Genomic DNA, 24,126 nt, shown 5'->3' on the forward strand with positions numbered 1-24,126 from the left:
GTTCTTGATCTGGCCAACTGTTGTGAAGGGGTTTTTCTTCACCAGGGAAAGAATTCTTCTGTCATCCACCACAGTTGTTTTCCGTGGTCTTCCGGGTCTTTTGGTGTTGCTGAGCTCACCAGTGCGTTCTTTCTTTTTAAGAATGTACCAAACAGTTGATTTGGCCACACCTAATGTTTTTGCTATCTCTCTGATAGTTTTTTATTTTATTTTTCAGCCTAACGATGGCTTGCTTCACTGATGGTGACAGCTCTTTGGACTTCATATTGAGAGTTGACAGCAACAGATTCCAAACACAAATACCATACTTGAAATGAACTCTAGACCTTTTATCTGCTCCTTGTCAATGAAATAATGAACTCCCATGAAGGAATAACATACACCTGGCCATGGAACAGCTGAGCAGCCAATTGTCAAATTACTTTTGGTCCCTTAAAAAGGGGGGGGCCACATATCAAATGTGTTTGTAATTCCTACACCGTTCACCTGATTTGGATGTAAATACCCTGAAATTAAAGCTGAAAGTCTGCACTTAAAGCATATCTTGATTGTTTCATTTCAAATCCATTGTGGTGGTATACAGAGCCAAAATGATGAAAATTGTGTCAATGTCCAAATATTTATGGACCTAACTGTATGTGTCAACGATCTCTTATTGACCTGTTTACTCCACACAGTCCAAGGCAGACACACACACACAGACACAGGTAGGTATAGAAAACACTCCTATAAAGAAAACGGATCCATCCAGTACTGTAGCTCACTGAATATTCTCCCCCTCCGGCCGTACAAATGCACATCCCACAGTTCTACCCCCAGCATGCCATTAATCTGGACTGTTTTGCAGTGAGGTTCCAGGGGTGAATGGATGGTTTTCGGGGGGAGAGCCAGCTGTCTGGTCTCTCCAGTGATGGGTCTGCTAACGCAGCTGTAATTAGCTAATGACCTAAACAGCGGCTGACTCCGCCTCCCTGCTCCCTGGTGGAGGGCCACAAAATTAATGAATCAAGAAACTTCAATGAGAGAGAGAGAGAGAGAGAGAGAGAGGAGAGAGAGAGAGAGAGAGAGAGAGAGAGAGAGAGAGAGAGAGAGAGAGAGAGAGAGAGAGAGAGAGAGAGAGAGAGAGAGAGAGAGAGAGAGAGAGAGAGAGAGAGAGAGAGAGAGAGAGAGAGAGAGAGAGATTCAACAGATTCTATTTTCAGTCATCTACAGGATTGTTTGTTTGTTCCTTGAAACAGACAAAACAAGAACTGATCTGACTCTCAAATCAGCTTCTCTTGACTCACACCGGACAGGCCTGCTGTCTCTGTGTGGCGTGTATATATGTGTCAGTGTGTGTGTGTATATGTGTGTATATGTGTGTGAGTGTGTGTGTGTGTGTGTCCTGTAGCCGGTCGACCGCAGCGTTGAGACTGGTGGACACGGGGTGGTTCAGTAATTGTGGTCATGGTCTGCTTGTTCTTTTCATGGACTGTGGTCCCAGAACAAACACACTGGAGAGGAGACTGTGGGTGTGTGTTTCTCCAGGGACACACACACACACACACGATCGGTTTCCTGGACACAGACTAGTCAAGTCAAGGACAAAGAAAAAATAAATAAAATAACCAAAAAGCTTTCTCAATCCCATTTGATATAAAATAAACAAACCAACAGAAGTTATTATGTAAACATGTACCACACACACACACACACGCTTTACAACAGTGTTGATGTGGTGCCCTCAGCCTGGATGACTGCTCATTAGGGAGAGACAGTAAACAACTCCCCACCTGCCAGCTCTCATCTCTGTTCATTTAGCCGCCTGGCTAGCTCCAGCTCAGCCACACTGCCCATGACTGCTCCCCATTACCAGTCTGTCAGCCTGGAATGTCTGCCCCCTGGGATTAATAAAGCTTGATTCAATTTGAATGGGCGAGGACAGGTGGGGGTGGGAGTTCCCAGAGGACGGGGGGTGGTGATATTCATCTTTTTCTACACCAGCCCATCTTTCTCCTTCATGAAGGGGTAAATCCTACAATCTGGGGATGTGTCCTAGTGGGGGAGCTGTCCTCTGTGACCTGGTGCTGAAGGTGTCCAGGCTATCCAGCGAAGCCCTGCTAGATGTCTGTAGGTGTCTGGTGTCTGGGTTGTGAAGATGAGGTGAGGTGTTTATGTTGATGGCAGGGAACATTGGAAATAGACTGATGCATTCCCACCTGGTTCATTCAGCAGAGAGTGATTCAAGCTGGTACTAATCATTGCCTCAGCTTCAGTAGAACAACAATCAAAAACAGAGTCAGGCACACTTATACACACACAAACATCCACACAAACATCCACACACACGGACACAGACATGCCAGCAGAAACACACACACACACACACACACACACAGGCTGTTTACCAGCTGGGAAACCAGATCAGAAGAACAGGGAGAGGAAGATGGAGACATGGAGCAAGTGATAGAGAAAAAAGAGGAGGGAAAGAGAGAGAAAGATATGGAGAGACTATGAGATGGGGGGGGGAGACTGACAAATACAATGAGACAATGAGAGAGACTGAAAGAGAGGGAGAGGGAAAGATGGACAGGGAGAGATTGAGAGAGGAAAAGAAAGGAAGAGAGTGAAAGAGGGAGGTATAAAAAGCCTCTGTGCTCGACGTCTACACAAGAACTCCCCTCGCCCTCCCTCTCTCCCTCTCTCCGTGGTGTTGGAGAGTGTGTAGGCAACAGCAGCTGATCTGGAATAAGAGAACATGACTCATGCTGTTCCACTTCTGAACTAGGTTAATAAGACACACAAACCCATACTGCACATTCATGGAGTCGTCTATGACTGTACGGGCATGGTCATACACACATGATGCACACGACAACACTGAACAGTAGTCACATTCATGACACACACACATCTCTTTATACAACAACACAGGATACACACACCTTTGCTTCCAGGGAGTGCATCTGTGATCAGATAGCAACTGTGTCATGGACTGGTGATTCTACTGTATTTGATCTAGTATTATATGTTTTCTTATTGCTACGATCAAATAGTTCATCTCATCACATTCAATCAGCAGGTGCTGTATAAGGACACAGGTTTCAAACTGCAGCAACATGCTCCTCACCCCCTCCCTCTCCCTCTCTCTGATGACAATTTATTTGACCCTCCAGGCAATAGAAACACATGGCTGGTTCTGACGGTGGTGGGTGGATGGGGGAGGAGAGGTGGGGAGTGATGGGTGGGGGTGATGAGGGTTTGAAGTGGGGAGTGCTGGGGTGAAATGGTAGAAGAGAGGCTGGGGGGGGGGGGTATGGGTGGAAGGTGGTTTCATATCATTCTCCCCGAGGCTCGAATGATATTTATCCTGCTCTGTGCCACAGATGTGGAGCTCTGTGGAGAGAAGGGCTGTTCAGAGGGCTGGAACCTGCCAAACCCTCTCTGTTCCCTGGGGAGAGAGTGACAGAATAGGGCCCCTCTCCACTCCACCCCAGACAAGATGAAAACAAACGTGTATTGTCGCAAGCACATGGGCACACACATACACTCAGACCCAGGCCCCTGACACACACACACTCAGACCCCTGACACACACACACACACAGAGATGAACTCACTGCGATGCGTAGCAGGGTTGCCTTGACGGCCGCCCATCGGTCCTGCCGCCGGTCGATGACCAAAATGAAGCCGACCCCTGTCGCCGCCAGACTGGAACACACAACCACAGTTCACATCAACCTCAACATGACCCCAACACAACCACAACGCATCTTCCCTGGCACTCAGAGACAAACCAGGTGAGAGGTGGGAGGCAGGACAGATGATGGACACATGAACAAGCAATACAAATGTCCCATGTATGGATGACCAGCAGGCTCAACACACAGACACACACTTATACACTTACACATATATATACACACTTACACATATATACACTCTCCACAATAGCAGACGAACGTTGTAGTGTCTCCCTTCGCTAGTTAATCCAAACAGCTGTGCTACTCCAAACAAACCCTGACCCAAGCACAGTCACATGCAGCCTCTATAAGAGGAGGAGAGGAGGGGAGGTGGTGTCCCAGAGCAGAAACAATCCCTGTGCTCTGCAGGAGGGGAGCAAACAGAATGGATCCCCACAGCATCCGCTCTCAGTCTCAGCACCACGCTCACCCCTCCACCAATCGCACACCGGGGGCTGCTGTACCACCGGCCTATCAGAGCGCAGCTGGGACGTGACGGACGGCTCTGGTGGCCAGTCAGCAGGCTAGGAGGTGTGGGGAATGTGGATGGATGGCACAGTCCACTGCTCTCTCTCTCTCCATCCATCCTTTCCTCTATCCTGCAAGTTTTATATGTCCGTCTCTGTATTCCTTTAATAAGCTGTCTCATCCTGTCTCTTTTCTCATCCAAATAATACAGGACACAATGTCACTGTTTCTTATTCCTTCTCTCTCTACAGCATTGTGTAGTAGAGGTGCTTCATCACCCAATCTTTGTCAGCCATCTACTATACCCATCCATCTGTCATCCTCCCATGTTACCATATCATGTCTGTTTCTCTCTCTCCTTTTCCCTCTCCCTCATTTAGTCTTGTGTACCCGTACAAGCATTCAGACCTACTGCCACACTGCCTCAGCTGCAGAGAGAGAGAGAAAGAGAGAGCGAGAGAGAGCGAGAGAGAGAGCGAGCGAGAGAGAGAGAGAGTGAGAGAGAGAGAGGACATGGGTATGAAAAGAGGAGAGAGAAGGAGAGATGGGTTCTAATACTGATGGCCCTTCTGAGAGCTGCTGAAAGGAGGGAACCAGATCAGGACTCACACACACACACACACACACACACACAATTTGCAGTATCAAACACAAAGACTGCATGCCCGGAAGATGATTGGCTACTGCTGTTTCCTCATAGTGTTTTTCACTGATACACACAGCCCTGGTTTAGAGTCTGTATGAATGAAAATAATACAGCACACAATGTCACAAAGACTATGCACAATGTTTCTAATTACACTGTTTAATATCATAGCGTAATAAAGAGACATTTAAAATGACTGTCGAAGGAAAATCAAATCAAGCGAATCACTAGAATTAGTTAAGCAAATGTTTCAAATCTGCGTACATTACGTGATTGGCTCAGGTGAATGGATACAGTCAGTCTCGCCTTCTTAGGAACAACAGTGTGAAATTGAATCAATCTACATATTCATGGAGGTGATGCTTGATTAGTGAGCAAGTAAGATACCAGAGGGGAATCTAAATAATTGTTTTTTCTACTATGTTGAGCCCTGGGATGAGGAAAGGCTCCAAGGCTCTGTCTTAGAGGAGTTCACTCATACTGCTGCTATGACGACCGCTATAATAAGAGCCTGGAGGTAGAGGCTAAATGAAATTTAAATCAACAACAAATGGAGAGCTCTCAAGACTCAGGTCATATCTTCTAGTGATGCCCCAACAACTCAGTCTGATTTAAACCAACACATTTATGCATAAATTAAGGGAGGCAGAGAACCAGAACAAACACACACACACCCACCGTCCACCCAAGGATATGGCTAATTCATTTAGTGAGTGTGTGTTGTGTTCCAGAGGCTGGGCAGGCCTCTCCCAGCAGAGGGGAAACAGGATTAGGAGACAGACAGATTCCACGCCACGTTAGAAGAATGGGAGAGGGGAAATTGATTACACTTTGGGAATACCTTCAAAGGAATTTGGAACTGGAAAATTCAACAACCCCACAGTCCCCCTTTTAAAGCTTTAAATCACTGAGGACAGAATACAAATTTAATACTTTCAAAACTCAGTTGTGGTGATAAAAGAAAATGTCCAATATGCGTAGAAGTTTGTGATATTTTGAATTTTGGATCTGGGAAAACCATTTAATTCTTTATTATTCAAGATCACGTTGGTGCACGTACACACAGACACTGACACACACATCCTCACATGCTCTTTCAGGTGGAGTGTGTGTGTGTGTGTCCTTGTGGTAGCACCTGGCCATCTGTAGAGGTTTTGAGAGAAGATTCCCCCTCAGGGCCTGTCTGTTTCACCCTCCATAAGGTGAGCAACACACACACCATGTTGAACCCAAGCTAAGAGGACATTTTCACGTCCTAAAGGTAAGGGTAAGTTAATAGTCATTTATCCATTGCCATTTATGTAAATGCAGAGTAGAGGCACACAGATGCAGGCATGCATTAACGCGCGCGCACACACGCACACACACACACACACACATCTCAGCTGTCTGCATGCATTATTCAAACCTAAACAGCCAAGACTTTCCCGTTTCTATTTTAGAAGTACTAAGAGTTCTCCAGACAGACGCAACCAGAAGGAGGGATGGAGAGAGGAGGGATGGAGGGGAGGAATGAAAAAAGGAATGAAAGAAGGAGGACAGTGGTGAGAAAGACTGCAAGACGAGACATCAAAACTAAAAACTGTCAGACGGGAAGCTGACAAGATCAAGGAGAGAGAAAAGGGGGGAGTCTGAGGAGAGGATTTGGGGGGGGTTGTCCTCTCCTGGTTTACCCTCCCCCCCCCCCACCTCCCCACCTCCCCCCCCCCCCCTCTTCTCTCCCACACAAAGGCACTGTGCAGCGGCCTGATAAAGGCCTTGTTACAGCCTCGGCCAGCTAATTAGCAGAGCAGCATTACGACAAACCCTGCCCCCCCTTCCGTCTACAGCCTCTCCATGGAACACCACACACACACACGTTTAGAACACACACATTACATACATTCATTTAGTCATTAGTCATCACACACACAAAGGATACAAACACACACAAGTGAAAATATGACATTAGATGAAATCAGGCAGAAAAGCCATTATCCCTTCAACTAAGGATTGTTAGACAGAATGAAGTAGGGGTCTATTGCCCCCTACAGGTGAGATGTGGACCCTGCACAGAGGAACTGAGTAAACATACAGACTAGTTAACGACTGTGACAGAGCTGGAAACCTGAACGCTTCCATGAAAAACGTGCTCCTCAATGAGTAGGTTTCAGAGGGTGAACACCGTGAATGGGAATACATCTGCAAACACTTTCTACGTATCATTTGTAATATATTCCATATTCGTCAGAGAAGCGAGATACAATATGGATTTTTGCTTCTCAGAGGAACCTCTATCCCCGCTTCCCTCTCTCTCTCTGGCTTTAAATAGAACAGACTGCGGTCCTCACAGTTTATAGTAAGCTGTGAATAATACATGCACACTGCTTGGAGACACGGGGGGGGGGGGGGGGGGGGGGGGGCGCGAGGGGGATGAAATGAAGAACACAGGAGGCCAGAGAAGGAGAGGAGTGTGTGTGTGTGGGGGGGGGGGGGGTGTATGTGTGTGTGTCTGGGGTGGATCTCACCTGGGGACGCTGGTCAGGTAGGTGAGCACGTTGTGGAACTCTCTCTCCTGGATCTCGCCGAAAGCAGGGAACTCTGGGAACACGATGATGGGGCTGCCGTTCTGTCCTCGGCCCCCTGGGAAATAGAGTTCAGACAGAAGGCAGCCATTTAAAGGGCTGGTACTTCACTCCATCTCCATGTTCTCAGGATGCAGAGCTATGCGGTTAGGACTGTGTGATGTTTTGATCCAGCTACACGCTACATGGGGGCGCCAGAGAGACAGTCTGGGAGAAACAGCAGGAAATACTGCACTTCCTGCAGTGGTCTCACAAATATATATGAACTGTTCTATTTTATCCTAAGCAATGTACATAGGGGGGATTTGAACCTATGGTAGGTATTGATCTTCAGTCAAATGCTCTAACCACTGACCTATACCCATTCAATGGTGTTTCTCTCCCGCTCCCTCTCTCTCACTATCTCGCTTTCTCTCTCTCTGGGGGTAGCAGCTGCTCTGTCAGCCCATGTGATCAGAATATCAATCTGTCTGCTTTTCCCTTTCTCATTGTCGCTATAGCAACAGGAACTGTGCAGTCATCGTTTGGTTGTGTGTGTTTTATTCATCTCATGAGGCGAGAGGCTGCAAAATGGACGCCAAGAGGCAGAATACATCCAGTATCTCTCACAGACCAAGGTCACCTAGCATGCACAAACAGAGACCAAGAGAGAGGGGGCAGTGTGTGTTTGTGTGTGTGGATGTGTGTGTGTGTGTGTGTGTGTGTCAGGGGCTCTTTACATGATGAGGTGAATGCAGTGGGTGCTTGACAAGGCGACACACCACCTACTGCAGAACAGTGTGTGTCCACTTCGCTGACTCACATCACAAGTCTTATGGTTGTTATTGAACTGAAAAGAAGGGTTGATTGGTACTGTACCCCTCCCACACACACGCACACACACACACTATCTAACAGAAAGGAGGTCAGTGTGTTTGGCCCTGACTAACCCCGTCATAAACAAATGATCAGGAGGAAGTCAGGTAGAGGTAGATAATGGAAATATTTGAATAGCAAATTCTTCTGGTTCACTGGCTGTTTAGCATGGTATGAGACAGACGTCACGCTGCACATAACTGAGACACAGACAGACAGACAGTGTTCAGACAGACAGTGTTCAGACAGACAGTGTTCAGACAGACAGTGTTCAGAGAGACAGACAGTGTTCAGACAGACAGTGTTCAGAGAGACAGACAGTGTTCAGACAGACAGTGTTCAGAGAGACAGACAGTGTTCAGACAGACAGTGTTCAGACAGACAGTGTTCAGACAGACAGACAGGAAGTCTAACCTGAGAGGAAGGCAAACTGCTTCCTGAGGTCAGGAGTGATGTCAGCGGCACACAGAGGACTGCTCTCCTGCTGCATGATCTCATCTAGAGGAGGAAACAAACAACGTTAGGCTGACCACAACAACAACAACAACAACATCATCATCATCATAAACACTTCCCAACAGACAGCCTGGACTGGAAGTACACGAACATCAATCATAAACTCTAGGGCAACTACAGACTGCCCTGTGACAATCTGATAATGTTCTTTAAATGATCATGCAAACGTTTTTCAAACCAAGCTTCCCTGCTTGTTTTCCCAAGTAAAGAAAGATTCCTCAGCATCCACCAGCATGGCCAGCTACTTAACACCCCCCCCCCCCCCCCATCAGGAGCCACCTGCCCCAACCCTCCAACCCCCAACACCGTACCCCATAGAGGGCTTACAATAATCAGATTTGGGGGTAGACCCCCAGCGGGAGGCAGTGGATAGTGGTTAAACCCAGGTAAGGAGGGTGAGGATGGGGGGAGAAGAGAACCGTGGGCCCAGGCTTCTAAGAGGCCTTTTGGGGGTGAATAGTGGTAAATTGGATCATGGATCAGGTTGACTGGACTAAACTTTAGGTCAACTGGAATTAGGTCAAACAGAAGATCTAGGTATAATCATTCTTCCATTCATGTTTGGTCTTTAGAGAGGGGAAACCCAAGACACCAACCAGTGTGTGTTGGTGGAAACTAAACACAAAGCTGCAATAGTGTGAGGTGGATTTTGTGGTGGATTAACCTTTTCTGAAGCCAGTCAAAATGGCACACACACTCACACTCTCTCTCTCTCTCTCTCTATTCCACAGTCTGGGACTGCAGCAGTATACTAGTAAATCATTGATGTTAAACATCAAAGTGTCAACATCCATGAGCTGATATCACATTCAGCAGTCAGACCAACAGTCCAACCATGCTGTCTCCTGTACGTACCATCCTGCCCCTGGCCACTAAAGCAGAGGTGCTGGAGACATATCAAATGAACCCCTAGTCTTACCAGAGCTGAAACAGAGAGCTTGACAACGCAGAGCAAAACAGATCAATAAGTCTCCTCCACAGAGTGTCGTTCATCACTATTACTTACCAAACACACAAAAACTTGGCACGCTCCTACACACATCTAATGGGTGCCCTGGGACCCACAGAGAAGTGGTCGTGAAGGGAAGCTCATCTCCTCCAGTGTGTATAACGGATGGGAGAGTGCTCTGGCAGGGTGCCCAGGCAGGGTGCGAGAGGTGAGGACAGAGGATCTGCTCTGTCAGACGGTGCCCCAGCGGCTGGCCCCCCTCCGCCGTGCTAGATAGTTAATGAGCAGCTCGTGACAGATGATCGTCTGAGACGCTGGATGAACTGGAGAACGGACATCCACTCCCTGTCTTTTGCTTTGTCTAAAACAGAGACAGATCAACGCAGGCGGGCTCAGACTGAGCTGGGGGGATCCAAACCCAGAGTGTCTTCAGGGGTTCACTCAAGTTCCAAAGGCAGGGAGGCTTAAATACTTGAGAGCAATCAAATCAACAGATTATTGCCGAGACCTCAGTGCTTATTGATGTTTAGCTCCATGTCACTCAACACTTGAGTAAACACTGGAACGCTGCCATGCTGCACACAGCACCAACACAGCTGCTCTGGTGAACACAAGAGACTCATAACCTACAGTCAACACACATCCGTGGCACTGACGACACAGGATGATACGCACGCACACACACAAAAAACAAACAGATACTGGAAAGTGTGCGTATGCAGATATGCAAACACACACACACACACGCACAAACACACACGCAAACACGCTCGAAACCCTGATTAAGCCTGTCCAGTTCAGATGCAGGACAGTACCTGTGTTGAAACTCCAGCCCCAGTGTGGTGACCTCTGGGCAGAGCAGGGGCATGTGGCTGAAAGCCCTCCCAGCCAGGGCTCACCTTTCCTGGGTAGCCTCCTACCAAGCTCCCTGTCACAGCCTGGTTCTAAATGCTCCCTGTAACGGGGTACTTGACTTCACAGGCAACGCAAACTGTACCACGTGTAAACTACAAAGTACACTTAAGTATCGAAAAGTACTTTAAAGGCTGTTTTTACTTTGCACAGATGAAACCCATTACACGGGTTCTTGGGAAATTGGTAATCTTAAAAAGGTGTCTGTTCCACTCACCTGCTTGCATCTGTCATTCCATCTCTCTCTGTCTGTGTCTCTCTCTCTCTCTGTCTCTCTTTATCATATCCTTTACTTCAGGACCCCACATGACTAGTTAAAAACACACACACTCACTCACAGATGCATGCATGCACAAAACACCTGTACAAACAGAAAGAGTAAAAAGCAAACACACACACAGGAAGGAAGGACTATGCAACCCCAGAGTGGGTCAGTTTGTTTGGCTGTGAGCAGCCTATCAGGTGGTAGGGTTAGCTTAGCCCATCAACACAGAGAACCATATTAACCAATCAGGAGAAGACATTTTAGGAAAGGAGTAGAGTGGGGCACTGAATGTTGAAGAACTTTATTTTTGTTTCTATACCCAAGGATTATAACATAGTTTGTTTTGACATGGCTCTGAATGTGTACACATCCAGAATACAAATGTTGTGGCAGTTTGTAATCCACACAACAATCTGCATTGAAAGGTATTGCCCCCCCAAAAAAATGAATAGGAGTATTGTGTGACATTACAAAACAGGTTACGTAACATGGTACACATGATCACACTTGGGAATGTCAATATTGAGGTCAACAATGTGACGTCACAATGACAAGAGAAATGTACAGAAGTAGCACAGAAAAACGGCAGAACGTCCATGCCTCTGACATCACAATCAAGCCATCACGCTAATGACATCACCATAATGACATCAGGACATGGCTCTGACAATAGACATGTATATATGTCTATGGCTCTGACATTCCTTTTGCCCTTTCCTCGTTTATGACATCACAAAGAACGTGACATATGGCCCTTGCCTGACTGATGGCATCACAGGCAGGTGGCTTGGTATATGCCAGTGGAGAGAGAGGCAGGTGGCTTGGTATATGCCAGTGGAGAGAGAGAGGCAGGTGGCTTGGTATATGCCAGTGGAGAGAGAGAGGCAGGTGGCAGATGAGCAGAGCTGCAGTGACAGCAGGTGACCTCTAGGTAGATAGGTAGTCCTAGATTACACTAATCTACAACACACAGTCCTATCTTCACACACGCACTGACACATTAGTGTGGAACAGTAAAGATCACACACACACTGACGCATTAGTGTGGAACAGTAAAGATCACACACACTGACGCATTAGTGTGGAACAGTAAAGATCACACACACTGACGCATTAGTGTGGAACAGTAAAGATCACACACACTGACGCATTAGTGTGGAACAGTAAAGATCACACACACTGACGCATTAGTGTGGAACAGTAAAGATCACACACACTGACGCATTAGTGTGGAACAGTAAAGATCACACACACTGACGCATTAGTGTGGAACAGTAAAGATCACACACACTGACGCATTAGTGTGGAACAGTAAAGATCACACACACTGACGCATTAGTGTGGAACAGTAAAGATCACACACACTGACGCATTAGTGTGGAACAGTAAAGATCACACACACTGACGCATTAGTGTGGAACAGTAAAGATCACACACACTGACGCATTAGTGTGGAACAGTAAAGGTCACACACACTGACGCATTAGTGTGGAACAGTAAAGATCACACACACTGACGCATTAGTGTGGAACAGTAAAGATCACACACACTGACGCATTAGTGTGGAACAGTAAAGATCACACACACTGACGCATTAGTGTGGAACAGTAAAGATCACACACGCACTGACGCATTAGTGTGGAACAGTAAAGATCACACACACACTGACGCATTAGTGTGGAACAGTAAAGATCACACACGCACTGACGCATTAGTGTGGAACAGTAAAGATCACACACACTGACGCATTAGTGTGGAACAGTAAAGATCACACATGGACACTATGGTCGCTTGCCTGTAACTGCCTCACACACTGACAAACCTACAGCAGAGACAACTGGAGATTACAGAGAAACTACCATACACTCTAACACAGGTTGAGACAGTAGAACAAAGACACACACACACACACACACAAAGATACTATAAACACAGTCACACACACTTTCAGTGGAAGTGACATTCGGGTTAATGACAAGGGATCAATAACCAGATTTCCTTCCGGAGAAAGGAGAGATTGTATTTCTCCCTGTGTCCTGTGGCCTGTCCATACAGGACACTCTATCCACAATAAAGATGGAGAGAAGATATTGATTAGGAGTGATTGGTCTATTGATGGATTGATCCTTTTCCTCTGGGACAAAGCTTCCTTTCATGCTAAGACTTCAAAGATGAAATTGGAGCCTATGCGGTGAGTGTGTGTGTGTGTGGTTGAGCGTGTGTGTGTGTGTGAGAGTGTGTCTGTGCATGCGTTTGTGTGCGTGTCCATGTTCAGATTGGTGGACACCAAATTGGAAACTGTAGACCACTGATGGGTTAGCCGTCTTTTGAGCCCTGCTCAGGGAGAGCACCTGTTTCAGGATGTCTGGGACTGACACGGCCCGCTTGGTTCATGTTGGCTCCTTGGTTAAGTGGTTAAAGAGGAACTCCTTTCTTTCTCCCCCCCCACCTGCACACTGCCCAGGGGCACTCACACGCTCCTCCTGGTATTCAGTAAGCACAGAACTGCCCCACCCCCCTCCCTCCCTACCACTAGCCCCCTCCAGCCCCCTTCCCCTGGCTCCCACACGTATCATATGCATGAATACCCCCCCCCCCCCCCCCCCCCACACACACACACACACACACCTCACCTGGATTGACAAAGTCTCATGCATTCAAACTAAGGTGCTTCTAGTCCTGTCCCCCCCCCTCCCTCATTCCGTCTCCCTCTTCCTCCGACCCTCATCCTGAACGCCTGCCTTCATCTGCCTCTTTTCTCCTTTCCTCCTTATCCTAACTTCTTCTGCCACTTCCTCTTCCATAAGAAATGTCACCCTCCCTCCCCTCCCGCTCTCCCTCTCTACCTCTCTCCCTCCCTCCCTCCCTCCCCCTTCTCACAGGACAATACAGCCATTAAGACCCCAGGGCAGTGGTCCTCAGAGAGGGTGTGGAGAGAGCAGCAGTATCAGGTACTGGTTCCCACGACAGGAGAGAGAGAGTGATAGAGAAGGCATGGATACAGATAGTGGAACTGCTAACTTCAACGTCTCACTCACTCCTCTAAGCCCACACCAGTATCGATGATGTCGGAGAGACAGAGAGAGGAAGAGAGGAAGAGGAAGAGAGAAAGAGGAAAACAAACCCTAACATCCACGGATCAGTTACTCACCCAGACTAGCTGACGCACTGTGTGAATACATGACATGACATGACATTTAGTCATTTAGCAGACGCTCTTATCCAGAGCGACTTACAGTAAGTACAGGGACATTCCTCCCGAGGCAAGTAAGGTGAAGTGCCTTGCCCAAGGACACAACGTCATTTTGCACAGCCAGGAATCTAACCGGCAACCTTCTGATTACTAGCCCGATTCCCTAACCGCTCAGCCAGCCGACTCCCTGAATACTGAATACTGGGTTGTATGTGTGAGGAAAGGAGAGTGCGTAGAAATGTGTTTGTATGATTGTTTAGTACGTTTTCGTCTGCAAACCAAGGTTTTGTACAAGAGTGTGTGTCTGAGTAAAAGATGGTGTGTACAGGATGTGATTGCTTCCATCAGATAGTTGATGCAAATGAAGTGGCCTGTTATTCGAGCCCTCCAACTGCAAAGACCTCTCTCCCAGCTCTCCCTTCAATAGAAACAGACTTCATTTGGTTTGATACACACACACACGCACACACACACACACAATGCCAGCTGGTGAAGAGGAACTTATGGTGCCTAAAGGCTAAATAGGGATTAGTGACCAGTCCAGCTCACGTTTGTAGGTAAAGAGTCAAACATTAGTGGGTCACACACACATACACACACTAAGGCTATTTTTAGTTCAATCTTGTCTGGCTTAAGCATTACTGCTCACTCATTTATGCCAACTAAGCACTGACGAATTGAACTGAATTAAGACGAGAGACAACGGTCAGAAGGAGAAGACAAACCCCAAAAGAGAGACCGTACCAAAGCAGATGGAGGGGTGTGCGACTCACTGTATAGCCAATGGCAACATCGAGAGAAGTGGTAGTATCTCTCCACCTCCTCCAGAGAGATCCTCATCAGGCCTCCATCCTCCACGACCGGAAAAAGAAGCACCTCCATGACCGCCTCTATGCCTCCGCCTCCAGCCGCCTCGCCATCCACCCCTGCACCGCCTCCTTCCTCTCTTTGTCCATCCACCAATACCTCTAGATCTACCTCCATCTTTCCGTTAGAGATCTGAACTGATTCCTCCTCCGTCTTTTCCGGCCCGTCCTCTTCCGTCGCTCCCTTCATCTCTCCCTCCTCCTCCTCCATCCGCAGTCCCTTGCTTTCGGACGGACAGTCTGGCTGTCCCCCCCTTGTCCTCATGGTCACCCACTCTTCCTCCACTTTGTTCATCACCGCCTCCTCCCCCTCGGCCCTCTCTCCACCCCAGTCTGTACCCGTCTGCCCCCACGCGCTCACCTCAAAGTCCTCCCCCTCAACAAAGAAGCCAGAGTCTAACTCTACGTCTTCCATCACGAACCCTAAGCCCCAATCAGGCATCTCATCTCCTCCCGTGCTGTTGTGCCAGTAGCCGTCTCCTCCTCCTCCTCCTCCTCTCCCCTCACGATCATCCCCCTCTCCCTCTCTCCTCTCCAGCGAGTCTGGTTCCATGCAGCTCGCTCCAGGTGTGGCCGCTGCTCTCTCTCTCTCTCTCTCTCTCTCTCCGTCATTCTGACTCTACCTCTTCTCTCTCCTAAACACTCCCTCATTCTCCGTTTCCCTCCCACCCTCTCTCTCTCTCTATCTCTCTCTCTCTCTCGCTCTCTATCTCTCTCGTCAGCAGGTCGTCTGTAGCCTGCAGGTCGTCATCCAGTGACTGCTGGTACTTCCTCCTTCCACATCAGGTTACCCCCCGCCCCCCCCACCACACAAAAGGTCGAGAGCAGTTCCGCCTACCTTCCTCCTTCCTTACTTTTCTCCCTCCCTCCTTTCTCCCATCCCTCCCAAAAATAGGACAATTGCACGACCCCTCCCTGTTCAATATGTGTGTTCTTATTCCAGTCTGTTCGGTGTGAATATGATCCTGCTATTACTCTCTCTCTCGCTCTCTCTCACACTCTCACTCACACAGAAGCACGCATGCGGATAGGGAAATCCCCCACTCTGTGAAACTGGTTTTATTTATTAATAGGGAGTACATGTTTAGTTTTTTCTGCTTGATTTAAAGTGTACAACATATCTTCTTAATTTGTCTGGTTATTGAAAGGGTAGAAGCCGTATTTATCACCCAAATACACACAGCATGACACACACATCTTTACACACACAACATCACACACACAGCTTCATGGTCTGTCATCCTTCCAGCAGGGCAGTGAGCAGCTCATTCACCTGGATGACCAGAGCCTCCAGCCCACTGCTCTGGTCTGGCTTATCTCAGGGATCTGGCCCTGGCACACACACACACACACACACTCTTCAGGCCAGCCCCCCGCCCACTTTACACACCACTGGCCATGGTCAACTACCAGTCACAGTATTGTATCTTATAGGACAGCTATATAAAGAATCCATTATTTCTAGGAATCAAAGAATGTGTTCTTAAGCAGCCCTGACACGAGAGAGAGAGAGAGAGAGAGAGAGAGAGAGAGAGAGAGAGAGAGAGAGAGAGAGAGAGAGAGAGAGAGAGAGAGAGAGAGAGAGAGAGAGAGAGAGAGAGAGAGAGAGAGAGAGAGAGAGAGAGAGAGAGAGAGAGAGAGAGAGAGAGAGAGAGAGAGAGAGAGAGAGAGAGAGAGAGAGAGAGAGAGTGTTCTTGAACAGGGATTCCATTTCAGCTGGACGAGACAGTTCTATTCTGCACCGGCCTTAGGACTATGCCACTCTATTCAAATGAGCAACTGTCTGGGCTTGTGGTGGTTTAACTGAGATAAACAGATAGAAGAGGACATATAGATAATGAGACTACTATCTGAGCTTTCACACCTCTCCCTCACACACTCTCTCCTTCAGCCTAAGCCAGTATCGAGAGTGGCCACATTCAACGTACTGTACAGCTTTGGATGTTTGCATTCACTACAATGAAGGACATGCATTGCCAGTTCATGGTACACACTGACAGGCAGTGTTGAACTGGTACACACTGACAGGCAGTGTTGAACCGATACAATACAACAGACTGGATCACTGAAGAACACTGCAGTCATGTATGTGTAAACACTCGGACTCACTGTGTCTCTCAGTGGGTCTGTTTCTTCATAAAGTGACGAGGCCAGAGCGCTGGGAGAGAGATGCCGACAGGGGCCTTTCTCCTGTCCTGTGACAGACCCTTGTCAGACAGAGGCAGACAGAATGATACATGGACCCTAAGGGATACCTCTTAAAAAAAACAGGCTCATTGTGAGTTAGCAAAAAAACATGCACGTACACACACGGGCACACACACACACACACCTAAGACGAATGTTTCCAGCAGCAAGGTTGCAGTAGTTCTGACTTTTCCTTCTGGTTAATGACTTTAACAGAGCAGGGCAATGGAGACTGCAGCAGCCAAAACCACAGCTTAGAGAGCAGAATATCATCTGAGAACATGGTCCACATCCTCATGGAAAGTCTGCAGATATGAGCTCATAAAACAAGCTGGCAGTTTGTCCTATGTGCTGCAGAGCCAGTGAAGCGTCACAAGAACTGGACAGCGACACTGCAAAGTCATTCAGAATTGCTGCATTGCCTGTACCGCACACACTACAACACACACACACACACACACACACACGGTAACAACCATACATCAACCAAATCCATCTCAAGGAGACATTAGTGAGGCACATAGCCAGCGTGCCATACAGTATGCTGGGACATCCACCCTGCTCCACATAGCCCTGGCCCAGACTGAAGACACTGGATCCAGTTCCATCTAGTTTCAGAGGCTCAAGGTTAGGTACGGAATACCACGCATGCTGAAAATACAGATGACATGTGAACACGCAGACACACAAGTAAAACCACAGCACACTCACTGTCCGACACCTGGGTTCTGAGTGGTACCATGGCCAGATGTCCCAGACTGCTACCCCGCCTGTGAAGGCTCGTTTTGGGCCGCTTGAGCATCCCTTTCCCCCTGCCTGGAGCCCTGCTTCTGGAGGTCCCCCACTTGTGAAAATCCAACAGCAGTACGACGATTACAACACCAGACACTAGCTGATGTAGCGCTGCAAGCTAAAATTAGCTGAGGACAACAGCTGCTCTCTTTGCTACAGTGGGTCTGTTAATATGCTGCAGTTAGCAAATTGCTAATGCTAAGGCTGGTAAAATGCTAGAAAACGGTAGCCTTCTGCCAAGTCAGCATCTATATCCCATCTGACGCTGCTACTGGTCTGATCCTTCCTTTTGGACTTTCAATGAGACCCTTGGTAGCTGTTGGCTCTGGTTACACATGCGCGCGCACACACACACACACACGCACACACACACACACACAAGTGGGGAGCAGGGGAAGCCCACAGGAAACCCTGCATGTGATGCTCTGGGCTCGCTGCCTTTTGGAACTCCAGCCAAAAGTCCGGAACCTCAAACTGTCTCTCTCTTCCACACACACACACTTACCGCTCCAGTCCCTCCAGGAGTTTTTGCGGCTGGCCGGGATGAACGGGGAGGCCAGACCGGACAGGTCCAGGTTCTGGACCAGATGACTGAGCCGGTTCATGATCCGGTACGGCGTCTCGCCGCCCTCCCGCAGAAAATCATGCAGCGACATGGGGACTGTGCACTAGTCCCACCCCCCGCCCATACACACGCTCTCATCCAGAGACCCAAACCCCGGATCAGGGCTGCTCTGACAGACTCGCTCTCCCAAGATGCACCAGGGCAGAGAGCAGGCAGTGGTCCAGGAGAATTACATAAGAATGTTCTGCTCTCTTTAGGGAGGTCCAGTCACTCAGAACCACGCTGATGAACTCTTGCATAGAAGTTCTGAGCACGCTCCACACGTTAATAGGTCTGGTCCAAATGTTGCTGGTCCTGATCCCATCCAGTCACACCGTTTAAGGAGAAACAGTCTGATTGGGTACTGGCTCGGACTACACCGAACACTCCAATCACACTCCCTTTGTGGCTTCAGCTGAGACTGACTGATCTCTTGTGCTGTGCAGGGCTCGGTACCACACACTGCTTCCTATACACACACCCTACTCATCATCACGGAGTGGTCGATAGCGCAGGGAGCAACCCTTCAGGAGGAGATAGGAGGGGGCGGGAGAGAGAAGAGAGGCTAGAGAGAGAGGCTAGAGAGAGAGATAGAGAGATAGATAGAGGAGGAGGGGTAAAAAGAGGGGACAGCAGTTAAAGTGCAAATCCCCTTCTGCTCTGGGCTAATTATACCCGCCATCCCGTCTCCTCAACTAATCTGCCTTTTCCTTCCCTCTTTTCTTCTTCTCTTCCTTTTGCTCTGCCTCTGTGCACAGGACAAGAACGCAAACAAACACACCAATAAACACACACAGAACAGGACAGAAAAATCCTGCGGGAAAAAACTTGTGTTCGGGGTGTATTTTGTGATGCACTTGGAAGAACTCGGGTCTGCTTGGCGTCAGCCTCTTGGAAGGTGTATGTTGGGAGGTTAGGAAGGAGGACATGGGGAACAGGAGTTAGTGTGCAGAGGATGGAGGTGCCTCACAAATCACACCAGAGCAGAATGTTGCTGCACGGCAGAACAGAGCAGACTGGTGGTGGTGATGTGGAGGAGCTCTCTCTCACATACTGATGAGAGGACTGCAGAGGAGACACACACACAGCCAGGAACACACACACTCACACACAGCCAGGAACACACACACACACTCACACACAGCCAGGAACACACACACTCACGCACAGCCAGGAACACACACAAACACACACACCTCCATTCCCTATTTATCTCCTCCACACTCTCTCTCCCTTTCTCTTTACCTCCTTTTCTCTCACTTCCTCCCTCACACTAGTCTCTGTTCTTGGTTGTGATAGAGGTGGTTGTGTTCCTCCTTACACCTCTGCCGCCTCCTGAACACTCCACACCTCTTCATCACCCCCCCATCCCACCCCCCACACACACTCAAGAGATCACCCCCCCACACACACACACCACCCCCCACACACACTCAAGAGATTGTAGTACAGGAAAACATATGCTGGTCTTCCTTGATCATTTCATAGAAATGTAACTATAATGCATGTATGATGGATAGCATGAGTCTCAGCAAACCTAGACAACCATAAAGTAGAAATACAGGGTTCAAGGTATCATCCTTTCACAGAAGAGCGTTTCCCAGCCCTGAGGATCCAAGTTGCGCAACTAGAAAACTGGGCAGATTCTCAAACACATAATATATCAGAGAGATCACAGTGAATTGCTGTACAGAAATACCATATGTTAAATGAAGCCTTACGGCCTTAATTAACCTAAAATGTGGCTAATATCCAACATCAAATGAAAGTTTGTTAGATAGTTACAAATAGTCTTCTGGAAGCTAATGACAAACTAGACACTGATGCCTATGTGACTGGCTAGCTGAAAGGTAATATCTATTGCAGAAGGTGACTGGCTAGCTGGAAGGTAACGACCCGCTGGAAGCTAAGGCCACCTGCTCCCTCCACCTGGATGCTCACCTGCCTTCCTTTAGAGGAAGGGCAGCTCACATGACCCTCCGCCCCAGGACTAATCCGAGCTGGAGGATGTTGCTTGTGGCTCGTATCTTGTGAAAGCATCCCTGGTCCCAGATCAGGGTTTGTGTCTGTCCTCCCTGGGGTGAAGCCAGCTGGTTCTTCTTTGGGTAATCTGGGAAAATGTGTTGAACCCTGAAGTAGCTCTGTGTCAGCCTGTACATCAACAGCCTGCACATCAACAGCCTGCACATCAACAGCCTGCACATCAACAGCCTGCACATCAACAGCCTGCACATCAACAGCCTGTCTCTGTGGCTGGTTAGCTGACTGGAAAACACAGACACAATTCTAATTTCTTAATGTGTTTTTTTTTTACCACATACAACAAGCAGTACAACGTTTATGTCACTGAAGGGCCAGCCTGCTTTCTGTGGTCTCAATGTGTCACTTTGGATTGACTGGAAGTAGGTCAAACTGCCTGGCTAGGAAGGGACGGGAAGCGGGATACCAACCAAACAGCCCTAGCTCTCCTCACGCTCTCTCTGCTGAGGGGAACATTTAGACACACACACACATCCTATACCGTCACAGCAACGGACACATTTTGGTCTCTTAAGGCTGAGAAGGCAAAGAGAGAGACAGGCAGAAAGAGAGAGACAGGCAGAAAGAGAGACAGGCAAAAAGAGAGAGACAGGCAGAAAGAGAGAGACAGGCAGAAAGAGAGAGACAGGCAGAAAGAGAGAGACAGGCAGAAAGAGAGAGACAGGCAGAAAGAGAGAGAGGTTCTGCTGTGAGCTGCAAGATCAGACTGACCCTTATCAATCTGAGGGAGACTCATGTAGGTGTGTGTGTGTGTTGTGAAGCAATTAGTTGTGCAGAACACATAAGCTATAAAAAGATGGTGACTAAATGAGACTGATGGAGACTTTATCTGTCTTCCTCATTTCCTCAGTCTCTCTCTCTCCCCTCCCTCTTGTCTCTTGTGTCTTGTCTCTTCTGATCAGTTCTTTCTATCATGGCCTGAGGAGTGCCTCACCCTTTCCTGAACAACCAAAGCTGGCCTCCACTCTGGCCTCCACTCTGGCCTCCACTCTGGCCTCCACTCTGGCCTCCACTCTGGCCTCCACTCTGGCCTCCACTCTGGCCTCCACTCTGGCCTCCACTCTGGCCTCCACTCTGGCCTCCACTCTGGCCTCCACTCTGGCCTCCACTCTGGCCTCCACAAACAGACATTTTCTATGAAGAATTTCTATGTAGGACTTGTTTTAATGTTCCCTGAAAGAGCAAAACGCCCATGGAATCTCCCATCTCCCTGATGGGAGAGCTGCTTCAGTCCGCCCTGCACTGTGGCCATGCAGGCCAAGTCCTTGTGGTCTCCCACCACACTTGACCACTGTGTTTGTGGTTTGTGCTTTACCGTAAGACTGCTCCATAGAAGAATTTTGTAAACACCGTCAAGGATGGTTACAACCACATTCTACAAGAGAGTTGTGCTATAAAATGCAGTGTTGTCATGGTTACTGTTTAATTTCTCTCTTTTCAGACTACCAGCTGGATGGAGTGGGAAGCTGATCTTTCCTGACTGGCTGGCTGGACAAACTGGCTGCCTATCCTCTGGTTACCACCAGCACTAAAGGATTACAATACTTTCCTCTTTCTGAAGAGGTTTGGACTTTTTGCACCATGGAGTCAAAACAGTCAGTATTGGCAAGACACAACCCAGCAATGTTGTATAACTGAGACCCAACATACGGTACAGTGTACAGTGGGTTCTCTCATGTTCCACCCTTACATGCTGGTGTTAATCAGGACATCTTCAGTGTTGTATCTGATGGGGCCTGTGTCAACAGGACAGCCAGGTAACAGAATATCAGAAGCAGAGTTACACACCCTCCACTATAGGCATCTGTAAGTATCTACGTATCTAAATATCCACTTATGCAATCCATACACATCATCTGAACTGCTGGGCGGAAATATTACATGGGTTGTGATAGTCAATGGTAAATGAATCTCTCTGTGTCTGTGTGGGACTCTGTGTGTGCGAGGACCTGACAATCATTACTGGATGTAAAACAGCTGGGAAACAGGCCAGTTCAGCATTGTTAAACTCCATTTCTCCTCAGGATCAGAATATATATGTCAATATCACATTTCATCACGCACGCACATAGCAGGCAAATAGCTTAGCAACAAAAAAATCGACCAAACACCATGTGAGGTGTGTGTAGAGAGAGGAATGTCTCATCACTGTTTGCGTTTGCGTACATGTAAGCTGCGTAGCCTCAGCTATGCTACCAGGCCTTTAAAACGCAGTTCAGTTCATGCACAACCTCCCACCTAACAGCTTCCTTTCAGTACCATCAGAATGAAGGCTACAGCTTGATATAGAAACAGTCCTAGAAACAGCAATTACCAAGTACACAGTGACATACACTTACAGGTCTCGCAGTGGGTTTACCAAACGAGTTGGTAGAGCTGGTTAACGTTACGTTTAATAAACCTGCTGTTGTTAATCCCTTGAATTCTGGGTGACTAAAGGGAGTGAGCATGCTAGGAAGACCCACCTATGTTCTGGGCGACTTGTCTCAGCCTCTGCAGCAGCTCTCCCAGGGCCATCTCCTCCGTCTTCATCCACAGGATCATCCTCCACAGGCGTGGCGGCAGAGTCCAGCTGCCCAGCCAAGGTGCACCGTAGCGGGGATAGAGAGACAGCCTGCCTGCCTGTCTGGAGCTCCAATCAGAGGATAGTGTGGGGGTCTGGAAGGGGGAGGAGGACGCAGCCCGGCCGCTAGCCCAAGAGAGAGGAGGGTAGACGGAGGGAGGATGGACGATAACCAGCCCAGGATGTGGAGGTGGCGGAGGGAGGATCGTCTGCCTGTCTGCTGTCTGACACTGCAGATGGTCTGCAGGGAGGTGCGTGGAGAGAGGAGAATTTGGGTGATGCTGGAATGAGGTGAGAGAGAGACAGAGAGAGCGCGACAGAGAGAGGGAGAGACAGAGAGAGAGAAAGAGAGGAATGCTGTAGATAAGAAGAGGAGATGGACGTTTCCAAACGGCAGAGGAGGTTTTGGTAGAGAGGGATGGGGATGCTGCTGCAGGCTGTGATGGTTCGCTGCAGACCTCCCTGGCTGCAGTGACGAGAGACGCAGAACGAAGGATGCCGGCATCAGGGAGAGAGAGGGGGCAGGGATGGAGGGAGAGAGAGAGAGAGGTGGTTGTGAGGGAGAGAAAGGCAGAGGAGAAGGGGGAGAGAGCGAAGAGAATAAGGAGGGGGCTGGCAAACACTCATTCCTGCTCACTTCACTCTCAGCATGCGCGCACATGCGTACCTGAAACCTGAGAGAGAGAGAGAGAGAGAGAGAGAGAGAGAGAGAGAGAGAGAGAGAGAGTCAGAGAGGAGGGGGACTGCAGGAATTTCCATTTTGGAGGCTCATCCACGGCTGAAGGATAGGAGTGCAGAGCAGCTTCAGCAATAGGGTCAAGGCAGGATGTCAGTTTGATTCAGTGCCCTTCCTGTCACAGTAAATTCGTTTGCGTGAACTTGTATGGCGAATAAAGCAAATTCTGATTCTGAGAAACTGCAGAGGACAGGGAGTCTAGAGACAGGACAGGAAAAGTTGAGGGAAGCAAGAAAGAATGAAAGTAA

The 24,126-nt window shown here is 48.5% G+C and overlaps 1 protein-coding gene across 1 annotated transcript in view; it reads right to left on the bottom strand.

Moving 5' to 3' along the window:
* The window catches only part of LOC134016964 (guanine nucleotide exchange factor DBS-like), a 38,772-nt gene that overhangs the window by 14,016 nt on the left and 630 nt on the right, over nt 1-24,126 (bottom strand). The window contains 4 exon segments of the mRNA XM_062456210.1: nt 3,584-3,690; nt 7,344-7,458; nt 8,670-8,753; nt 23,045-23,383. Of these exon segments, the coding sequence (XP_062312194.1) occupies nt 3,584-3,690; nt 7,344-7,458; nt 8,670-8,753; nt 23,045-23,383 (645 nt within the window).

This window comes from Osmerus eperlanus, chromosome 3, assembly GCF_963692335.1.
Source record: "Osmerus eperlanus chromosome 3, fOsmEpe2.1, whole genome shotgun sequence".
Lineage (NCBI taxonomy): Eukaryota > Metazoa > Chordata > Actinopteri > Osmeriformes > Osmeridae > Osmerus > Osmerus eperlanus.